Below are 11,175 nucleotides of genomic sequence, written 5' to 3'. Positions count from 1 at the left end.
TCGGAAACGACAGCTTTCAAGAAATTTTTTGTATCTAAAGGAGGCAGTTTTTCACACCAATGAGGATTCCCCTTTTATAAAGCGTGAAATATGCCACATTGGTCTGTGTTACCATTTTCAAATTTATATCATGGTCTTCTTAAAGTTAGGACATTTTTTCAATGTACAAAAAAGATTTACATCAAATTCTGTTTCTTTGAGTTTTCCATTTTATTTGCAACTCATTTAAGGAAAAATAGCGAAATTGCAATACCTTCTTTTCCATTTGACATTTGAGAATTGATCAGTTTGTAAAATGTTAATTGTGTTAAATTTAATCAAAAGTGTAAACGATAGATATTATTTTTTTTTCTGTACCATGTTGTTTTCTGGCTTTTATTTTTTTCTGGTTCATATTTTAAAAAAAATATTTTGCATTCTAACTCATACAAATGTACGTTGTATACTTACCCCAGTCCCTGTTTTAAGGTGTGTAACTTTCCATTTTCCTCAGTATGGAACTTCTATATAGATTTTTAATTGTTTATTTTTTCTTTGGTTATAGCCTATTCTCTGCAACGCGTTGCAAATAAGTTTTAGCTTACACTGTTCATATGAAGCAATTCATGATGGTCTATATGCTTATGTAGAATTCACAGAGAATAGGAACTGAATGGGGGGGGGGGGGCTGCAATATCAGGGAAAATAGTGAATGGTTAACAGGCTTAATATATATTCATGTATATTTACATTTTCAGCTGTCATTGTCTGTGATAACATTACGAATCAATTTTGAACCCTAAAACCCGATAACTCCATAAAACATAAGTGACACAAAATGGGCGTGTCTTAAAACTAACCGAGACACGGTATTGGCTGCGCCGCGTAGCAATACAAATGTATATACATAACATATGTGCTTCATGAAAAAAAAAGTGGTTTTAAAATACTGTTTTAAAGTAAAAACATTTGAAATAATATAGATATAAGTAATAAGAAATCATTCTTTGAATATTATGAGGTGATGATTTCGGCCGGAGCGTGGTCAAATCTATCATAAAGCCCTTCGGGCTTTATTGGATTTTACCACGCCCCGACCGAAAATATCACCTCATAATACTCAAAGAATGATTCCTTATTTCTTAAATCAAGCCATTAGTTATTTACAGTAGCGAATGTAAGGGGAGGAAACCCCCCCCCCCCTGTCAAAATATATTTAAATCATTGTCCTTCTAGCAAAGAAAATTAGATTTCGAACAACTAATTGTGAGGCTCAATTATCAACTTTTTGGAAACTCGTGGGATTTCTTTACATTTGACTGATTTTACCCGTTTATAAAAAGCCGTGTGTTTAATGATGTAATTGTCAAAAGATTTTGTAAACCGAATTGTTGAGCGCATCAAATACTAGTATTGTAACTATTTGAAATTAGCAAGCTATCGCATTTGTGTATAAACATGTATCTTATTCTCCGTGTTCCATTTCAACATTGCCTCCTTTTTATGACAACATAATAGCTCTTTTGTTTTTTATGATACATGTACGTCACTTTTTTCTCATTGAGTTTTAAAAAAATAGTGTGAAAATTGATCTCCTTTTCTCATTCGGCACATAATGTATAAAAAGGAACTAAAAAATACATATGCATGTTAATTCGTTTATTACTTATTCATTCAAAGAGTATCGACAAATATAGTCAAAATAATATAGGGTATAAAATTTGAATACAATCGGTGACTTCAATGTTATCGTTAGACAAGGGTTTCCAAATAGTTAGATTTGTCACTATGCATGGAGCTAAGGCCTGTGTCCGAATTCGAATCGTTTTCGTCCATACTTTTCGTACATGCGAAAGAACAATCTCCATTCGGGCTGGTCAGACTTCGTATAAAGTCGCCACATTTTCGGGGGGTTTTGTACGCATAAATCTCCTTGTGAATCCGCGTTCGATGATTAATTCATCGTTGTCCAAAGAGTTCGTGGCGGGAAATTGGAAGATAGGACGGTTTTGTTGGAACCTCTCTCGGTGGTTGGTTGAACCGAATTAGGAATCGTTTGAAGTATATTGTCTGTATCCACTAAAAACGAATTTTCGATGTCGAACAATTTTTTCTTGGCATTCGTTTCTTTCGAGTCCTGTTCACAGCTTCCTTGCTCCTCCTTGTCTTGCCATTCCATAATGGCGCCGATGTTGACGTAGTCAGCCTCGCTATCGTTTTCCCACCTTGCCGAAAGTTTGATTCCTAGGGAATTCCCTATAAAATGAAATGAAAAATAGGTTCTGAAGCTAACGGTTGTTTTGTGGACTTTTTAAGAAACAAAAAATTAGGATTACTTATATAAATTGGACAAAAATCATGAACAAAAGAACGTAGTTATAAGCAATTTTGGTGGCTACTTGTTCTTGGTACATCCTCATGTATTCCATGGGTATGCTTATAAACAGAGCCAAAATGGCCAACGTCTTTATAATACTTTTAATAGATATATGCTGAGCAAACGAACTCCAGGACATTTGCGAATTTTTCTTTTTAAATTTACTCGCACTTTGTTCTCCTGCATGTACGCCAGAAAATGTATCCACAGTATCTAATAGTTATAACGAATATCAAAAGCATTGCACAAGCAATTGAAGAAAACTGGCAACGGCAGGATTCACCTCGGGGGCTCCCTTGAAATGAATCCAGAGATGCACAACCTGACAAATTCAAAATCATCGATAACGGAATTCCATATCTTGGAGAAAAATCCTGATGCCTCTGTTGGATCTTTTTTCTCGGATTTCCACAGTTTTCTTCTGACTCATCCGTTATTAACTTTTGCTGGATGTGATCTGAAAAATAAATCAACAACAATCGTTATCAATTACGCGACATATTAAAAAGCGGGGAGCGGATGGAAGTTCTAATTTTAATTAGATTGGTGTTACCATAAATTAATTTCATATTGTTTTACGTAAAATTTGGACAGTGTACATTATGGTTATATAGTACAATTCTTGGGACTGAAATTGATTCAATATAACATATTACAATTTATATTTGGGGGTTTGGGGCCATAGAAAATAGGACAACTTTATCATGCAATGATGTCAGCAAAAAGTAGGTTTGTGTATCCACAACTGGTTCGTTATCAGAGCTTTGACACGTAATTTTCTTGTATAGATATAACACATTAACATTATTACTACAGTATATGCCTTGTTGTTTCTTTTTAAGTATTCCAAGAAGGTTTGACAAAGACAGCAAGACAATTCAATAACAAAATAATACTTACAGTATTTCCAGATCAAGTAGAATGACATTATGAGTACGAAACCTACTACTGAGACCACAATGGGTTTATGTATTTCGCTGATTTAGAACTTGTTCCTTTCAATTTGATTCCTCTAGCCATTCTTGTTTTTACCGCTTTGCAAATTTTCCGACCGAACATAGGAACCAACCAGACTATGCAATATGATTTGTCCCCAATACAAACCGTACCCCATCACGTTTTCAAAGAATCCGAAATGTTTTCAAAAGAATGCATGAGTGTGTACTCTTAATAAATATACACTACATCTTTTCCCTTAAACATATAAATGTGTACAGTGATGTACATAATAACCCCGTAAAGAAATCTTTACATGCTTTTACATGAACTGAATGTTTGAAAACCATATCATTGAAAAAAAATATTCTGTTGGATATTCCAGTTGGTATCTATGCGATGCTTTAATAATAATAATAATAACGAAATGAAACTATCTCACCCTCCCCCTTCCCTAAAAGTAACATTTTAAAGATATTTTTTTTTTTTAGATTTCATTCTTTTTATTCCAATGTAAAATGGGGATCCGTTTTAAAAGAATTGAATTTTAGAATTAAGGAGTTTGGCACAGGAAACTAAGTGATGGAGTAAATGCGAGACCGAATCACCCCCCCCCCCCCCACCTCCCTTTAAGTTAATTAAGAGTACCCTTTATTTAAAGCTGCAGGTCTGTAACTCCCTGTCTGAAAAAATTTGGATGAACGATCTGGTTTAAATCCTGCAATAACCAGCTATTATCCTACGCCATTTAGGAAAAAAAATATATGTATATATCATGTTCATGCAAAATACCTACAAAACAAAATCAAAGTATTACCGAAACAATTCTAGCTATATAAATACAATGATGGTATCTTAAATTAAGATACATTGATAATGATAACTCTTGAAAATCATGTATTTTGAAATAATTATCATAACATCAATAACAAAGATAGGATTCTAACGTTACATGTGTAAAGTACATGTACATACGTAAAATTTTCACATGTGAACATTTCTCCTGGTCTGCGCGCTTAACGACCAAACAGTTATACATATATACATGTAGTCGACCTAAAAGGTTACATGTAGTTGACTTTACAGTTACATGTAATTGACTTTACAGTTACATGTAGTTGACTTTACAGTTACATGAAGTTGACTTTACAGTGACATGAAGTTAACTTGACGTACACTTACACGTACATGGAGGTGAGCTATTTCAGTTACATATGTAGCTGACCTATAACAGTTACATGTGATTGACCTTACAGTTACATGTAGTTGACTTACGCCTCGAGCCATCATTCTGTGCTTGATTTGTGCCTCCTTTTTCATTCAAAGTCTTCTTAAGGGGGCCATTGCCCTCCTTAAGAAGTTAACGCCCCTCCTAATCCATGATGTCTACAAATTCACGTACGAATTAATTAATATATAAGTAAATGGTGGTTTTAAAAGACATACAGATGTACTAGAGAAAAAAGTAAATGAAGCAGAATCCCCCCAAGAGTTTTGTACATGAGCACACAGCAGTAGGTATGAATTTTAGATAAGATACATGTTGTGTCAAATACTTGAAATAATGATAACAATGAAATCATGTACAAACCTTCTTTTTTGGATATTCTATGTTTGTGGCGTTGAAAAATGCCGTAACAATATCCCTGTGGGCGATGGGATCAGCCTGAATAAAATTATATCAAAATTAGATTAAAAAAAATAAAACAGCCTCCATGATAAATACAAAACAACCGCTAGAACCTACCCCGCCATGTGCTACATTGTAGAATTTCTTATACAATATAAAACGAGTTTGGGAATGTATTTCTAATGATCAAATGAAATTTGAGAGTCAGTTGTTGAGTTATAAAAAAGATACAGGGCTCACAGTTCATTGTCATGTAAACAATTCAAGGCGTGTGCCCTGTTTTTGATTACGTAGGTTCAATATAGCAGTAAAAATCTTTTTCAAGCTGATTTGTCTATCTTCTTTTTCATTTCAAGCATCAATAAACAATTTCTAACGTTTAACATATTCACTTTAGGCCCAAAACTGGAATTTTTACAAAACCTTTGTACATTTTTTTTTTTTACAAAAGCTTTGTTTACATATAGTCTGTCCCAAGTTATTGCTTCCATCACTTTTTGATGATTTTTAATAAAAATACACACACACATGTGAAAGAAGTACAGTTGAAATCAGTGAAATGGAAAATATTCAAGATACATGCATCTTCATTGACAAATTATCCCTTTTCACTCATAAAAGTTAACAGGAACGAATACAAATTTCTTACGGAGATCTATAATGGGAAATGTTTACTTCTTTTCTCCATTCGGAGGTACTCGGGACGTGTCGCGCAATTTGTAAACCTTATTATCCGGGCTTATTAATGGCTGATGCAATGCAAAATCTCCGTAGACTTTCTATTTGGGGATGTGTATTGAAACCTGAAGTGGTAGAGGGGGCGTTTCAAAACAGATAATCTGGACATTTTTCATATTAGTGGATGAACGTAGTTTGGGCACAAAGGTATTTATTATTATCGAAATATCGAGCGAAAAGTGGTGGAAGCAAAATCTAGGGACAGATTACAGCAAAGAATTGTAAGCTCTGTAAATTGCTTAAAACTCAACGAATGACACTCAAATTATGGTTGCCTATTAAACATGCCTAACTGAAGCATTGTACACATTAAAATCGAAAAATGATTTTTGAACAAAATCGTGACCATGACCCTTTAAGGCCTTTTTAATCGACAACCAAAGTTTGAGAGTCATTCTTTGAGTTATTATTTAGTTACAGAGCTTACAATTCTTTCCTATGTAAACAAAGCTTTTATAAGGAAACGGATTAATATAAGTTGTAACAACTTGTTTCCGAATCCTGTTTGTATTATTTATCGTTTATATTGATGTACAATTCAAATGAAATAAAGTTTAAACTAAAGCTTTTGTTTACAGTTTGAATGTTGAAGTGAAAATTCCAGTTGTAGACTTAAAAGAAATGTGTTAAACGTTAAAAATCATCTTTTTCAAGCTGATTTGTCTACCTTCTAATACATCTTAAGCATAAATAGACAGTCTTTACTGGTATTTTGAACGTATGTAAACAAAAACAGGACACAATACTCGTTTACATGACAAAGAATTGTGAACCCTGTATCTTTCTTTTAACTCTACGACTGACTCTCAAATTTCAATTTATCATTAGAAATGCATTCCTAAAGCATTGTAAATAATAAAAACAGAAATAAAATTTGACCAAAATCGTGACTATGCCCTTTTAAATAAATATTTTAAATATTTAAATGTGAAATATGTAACTCAGTCATGAGTGTGTTTTATCTAAAATCATATTTTACATACTTTTTATTTGTTTGCATTGTTATCCTTTTTAATTCACATTTTTCTTATCTTTTTTCTACAAGTGAGCGAAAAATATGTTGATGCATTGAAATGACGTTGGAATAAACTAGTAATCTACATGCAGTTCGAAGAAAGTGAATGTGCATGCACAGGAAATATAGAGATTGATAGTTGAGTGATGTTTTGTCGTCAAAATTCCTGGGTCAAAATCAAAACGAACAAAATAATTGGACAATGTGTTGGGGTGGGGTTTGGGATAATGCGAAAAACAGACATTGCATTTTCGCCAAAGGGAAGTGGGGTGCCAAATGTAAGAAAACCCAGGTCTGACTTGTCCAACAAAGGCGCTCTCTATCTGAATCAGTGAGTATAGAAATGATTTTTTTTTAAAAACAACGTTGACTATATCTTAAAGAGATGAATATTTTTATTCATTGATTTAAATGACGAGCGCCTATGTTTTCAGACGGCATATAATAGATTTATATTCTTACAATAGCTTCGATGACGATTTCCTCCTCTGCTTCATCAAGGATGTCTTCAAACCAATCATCCTGAAAACGATTATAATTCATAAAACGCCATTTTTAATAAATCCACAAATTAACATGGAAAGTTATTACAAAACTGTATAAATTAACAGGGAATAAAAAACAACTTACCAAATTTGATACGATTAAGAATTCACGAACTGGTCTTGGCTACAAAAAACGTGCATTGTACGTCAGTGTATCAACTGATTTAAAATATATATAAACTTTCATTAATATTTCATAGTTTAAAACTAACTGGCGATTAATTGAATAAATAATTCCTCAGAATAAATTAGGTTACTTACTGGCTCGTGAGGGGGGAATTGGGGTCTGGGGCTGATTAAGTACTGTAAAAAAAAGTACAGAAAAATCATGTTATGATTCAAAATCACCACCTAGAATTAGAATTTGAATAAAAATAAATTAAAGTCTTTACCATTTCAATCTCGGCAGGAGTGTATTGATGGGGAGGAACGTAGTAACTTACGTCCCAGTATGCCTACAAAGGTAAGATATCGCGTTTAACTTTCTTGCGTATAAAGGTATACATGTAGTACGATAGTATATTCAGATATACGTAGAATATTTGTAAACTAAAATACTCACATCGGGATATTGATTTGTATGTCTAATGATAGGCCCAGCCATCGTGGAAATCTGCTAAAATCTTAATCTATACAATAAGTATGACGTCACAACACAACAAAGATCTGACGTCACTATGACAGTTTCATCTATCCAATCAGAAAGAGGGATTTGTCACGTGTCTGAGTAACAGACGCAGAGGACTATGGGTAATACACGCGCGGATCCAACAATTCTTTTTAGGGAGTCCGAGGGATATCTAAGTTTGCCAAGAGATGAAATGGGGTGGGGTGGGCTATATTTTGGGTAAATTTATTATGTAAATGTAAGAAATTTAAATTTTCAAGGAGATTAGAGGGGGAGGAAGGTCGGGGACCCCTCTAAATCTGCGCATGTAATAATGCCTTCAAGATAATTAAATTTAAATAACATGTATATAATCTTAAATAGCCATGTTGAAAATTTTATTTGAAGTAAAAATTTTATCAAGAAGGAGGGTTATCCAATTCTGTTTAAGTGCAGATAAACTAATAAAATAGTATGGGAACATTTTTCGATAACCCACAGAAAAACTACAGAACAAGTTTTAAAAGGATATGATTTATATTTATAAGAGTAGCTCTATAATCGAAGTAATACTATATTCAATATCACAGTTAAAGGACGAAACAATGGGTTTATTCCTTGTATGAATATTACAAGGTAATGCAAAAGTTTTGTATATCATTTATGAATTATTTCAATTCAATTTTAAAGATGTGAGTTTTAGACAATTTTACCGGATTTATTTTTTTTTTGTTAAAAAAATATTGAGTTCTAATTTTTTTTGTAAATACAGCATTAAAACAACAATAAAATGGCAAGAAGCATGTAAGGGCGATTTTATATCAGAAGTCTTCGTACCATGTATGCATTATGCTAACACAATGCCCATCTCATTTCTTTCACATATATTTGCCTAGTAGATATCAGGTCCTGGCTACAAAAGAACTTACGGCAAAGTCGTTAATATTATCCGTCTCATGGATTGATCTTAAACGGAAAAATATATATATATAAACTCATTTATTTACAACTATTTTGACAGCCATAATCATAATTCACAGCCATTAGAATAAAACATTGGTTAGTTCGTGATTAATCATCATTCATTAATTTGGTCGTAAGTCGTAAGTTCTTTTGTAAAACGCAGCCTTGGCCACAAACTCCGTTACCTCCACCGACACACGAAGGTTGACACCACGATACACGATACGTGTACGTTCTGCGTCAAAAATACACGTTTGTTCCTCACAAATTGCTTTGGGTCAGTATTTCCAATATAAATATCATACAGAAAGTTTTGTACTTTCTGTATATACAAAATACTCTTCATGCATATGTTCCTATGTCGAACTTTGCATCCCTCATGAGACATCATCAAGGCAATACTGGTCTAGCTTGAAGATTCTGCATTTATACATGAGAAAGCCTACACATAAACATCGATAATGTTGGCGATTTGGTCTCAGAGAATAGGACAAGGAACCCATTTTTCTGTATATTTCGGAAATTCTTTTTACACTATATTATCCCTTGAACAAATCAATCATGTTTTGGTTTTAGGAAAAAAAACCACTCGAAAGTATAATGCATTTAATTTGGTTGTTCAAAACCGAGCAAGTAATTCCAGACAGACGGATTTGGAAATGGCGACATCGACAGCAGTAGGGAGCTTCCATCCCGGGTGAGCTGAAAACCATTTAAAATATGTAGAACTAGTACTACATACATTTGTATTACAAATATTTGGTTTACTAAAAACGTTATCCCTCTTCACTTGTGTTGGCAAACTCGGAGTTACTGTGAGAAGTTACAATTTAATTAAGACAAAAGTTTAGCAGTGTAATTTGTGAACTTCACGTGAATTGCACGTGGATATCGTGCTACATTATACATGTACAAATTATTTATTCTGAATTAAAATTCACTTCATATTCTCTTCTTAGTGAAATTAATATCATGCATTCTTAATTTCAGCAAAAGGCGATAAGCGAATAAGGCTGGTAATGCCTTAATTATTTAAAATTGATTCTACTGACAAAATGAATGCGTTCAAGGTTGCACGCAACGCTCCATAGAAAAATCACCGGTTTTCCCGTAGAACGTTTCAAATATAGAGCGATCGACTAATCTTAAGATTAAATCTACATACATAAGGGGAAGTTCCCCGGGAAGAGAGTTTTCTTAGGGGGCTTCAATAAAATTAATGGAGCTTGGTGTCTTTTGGGGGTAAATCAATATAAAACAGGAATTTATAACGGAATAAAGCGCCCCTTAAGTGCATGCGTTGCACGCAACGCTCACTCCGTAGTAAAATCACCGGTTTTCCCATAGAGGGTTTCAAATATAGAGCGACTAATCTTATTCGATAACGGAGGGGAAGTTTTCCCGGGAAGACAGTTTTCTTAGGGGGCTTCGATAAAATGGAGCTTGGTGTCTTTTAGAGGTAAATCTATATAAAACAGGAATTTATAACGGAATAAAGCGCTCCTATAAAGTGCATCCGTAGTAAAATCACCGGTTTTCCCATAAAGCGTTGGATCTATAAAGAGCGACGACTTCTAAAGCGATTAAATAAGATAAAATATGTACATACGGGGAAGTTTCCCCGGGAAGAGGGTCTTCTTGGGTGCTTCAATATAAGAAAAAATGGGGCTTGGTTTCTTTTGGGAGAATAAAGCTTAAGGACGAAATAAAGCGCATTTAAATATTAGCGTTGCACAGATTGCTCTATAGTAAAATAAACGATTTTTCCAAAGAGCGTTGCAACCCCCCCCCCCCCCCCAGAAAAAAAACAACAAACCAGGAGTATATATAGAGCCACGAATCTTATTCTATAATGGATTAACAAGATTAAATCAGTACATAAGGGGAAGTTTCCCTGGGATAAAGGTTTTCTTGGGGGTGGGGTCAATATCAGAGAAAACGGGACTTGGTTTCTTTCTCAAGCCAAATACGGTCTTTTGACGGACTAAAGTGCATTTAAATTTTAAAAGCGTTGCACGCAACGCTTCTTAGTAAAATCTTCTAAGAAGCCCTTCGGGCTTCACTTGATTTGATCACGTGACCAAACACGTTAACATTGCTGTTTATTTCTTACATTTTGACAATCTATTAAGTTTCTTTTTTCATCTTTAAAAGAGAAAACTTAAAGTTTTCATTTTTAGACTATATCTTGACCAGTTTCTAAAAACGAATAGGAAGTATGACACATCCAAGCTGTCTAAATATATTTATACATCCATTGAATAATGTTCTTTGATGCTTATTGTGGTTAAAAGACTTGTCGTTATAAACCAATCTAATTCAATAAAATTTCAGTTATTTGACGTTTGTAAGAATAGATAGTAGCCGTGTCCGTGTAATTTTTGT

The 11,175-nt window shown here is 33.7% G+C and overlaps 1 protein-coding gene across 2 annotated transcripts; it reads right to left on the bottom strand.

The window, feature by feature from the left end:
- Window positions 1–1,625: 1,625 nt before the first annotated feature.
- On the bottom strand, window positions 1,626–7,924 carry LOC105341492 (uncharacterized). Of its 2 annotated transcripts, XR_010714210.1 has the most exons (9): window positions 7,783–7,924; window positions 7,613–7,675; window positions 7,482–7,523; window positions 7,306–7,344; window positions 7,138–7,197; window positions 4,884–4,958; window positions 4,568–4,678; window positions 2,640–2,813; window positions 1,626–2,235 (listed from the first exon to the last, which is right to left on the bottom strand). XR_010714210.1 is itself a non-coding variant. In XM_011448043.4 (8 exons), the coding sequence occupies exons 1-7, from the start codon at window positions 7,822–7,824 to the stop codon at window positions 4,613–4,615; spliced, it is 387 nt and encodes a 128-aa protein (XP_011446345.3). In that variant the 5' UTR covers window positions 7,825–7,924; the 3' UTR covers window positions 2,362–2,813; window positions 4,568–4,612. The 2 variants fall into 2 exon arrangements, 1 of the variants encoding a protein (XP_011446345.3); XM_011448043.4 differs by lacking the exon at window positions 1,626–2,235 and having other exon boundaries at window positions 2,362–2,813.
- Window positions 7,925–11,175: the final 3,251 nt, after the last annotated feature.

The sequence above is a fragment of the Magallana gigas genome, chromosome 5, assembly GCF_963853765.1.
Source record: "Magallana gigas chromosome 5, xbMagGiga1.1, whole genome shotgun sequence".
Classification (NCBI taxonomy): Eukaryota; Metazoa; Mollusca; class Bivalvia; order Ostreida; family Ostreidae; genus Magallana; species Magallana gigas.
The sequence above is the reverse complement of the archived record's forward strand: the minus strand, read 5'-3'. Positions and strand labels throughout refer to the sequence as shown.

What these genes read in the sequence shown, in the direction of transcription:
- LOC105341492 (XM_011448043.4), bottom strand. Translation starts at nt 7,824, where the DNA reads ATGGCTGGGCCTATCATTAGACATACAAATCAATATCCCGAT. An exon ending in CTCCTGCCGAGATTGAAATG is followed by an intron (nt 7,524 to 7,612) that starts GTAAAGACTTTA and finishes TTTTTTTTACAG; the next exon opens with TACTTAATCAGCCCCAGACC. An exon ending in AATTCCCCCCTCACGAGCCA is followed by an intron (nt 7,345 to 7,481) that starts GTAAGTAACCTA and finishes CGTTTTTTGTAG; the next exon opens with CCAAGACCAGTTCGTGAATT.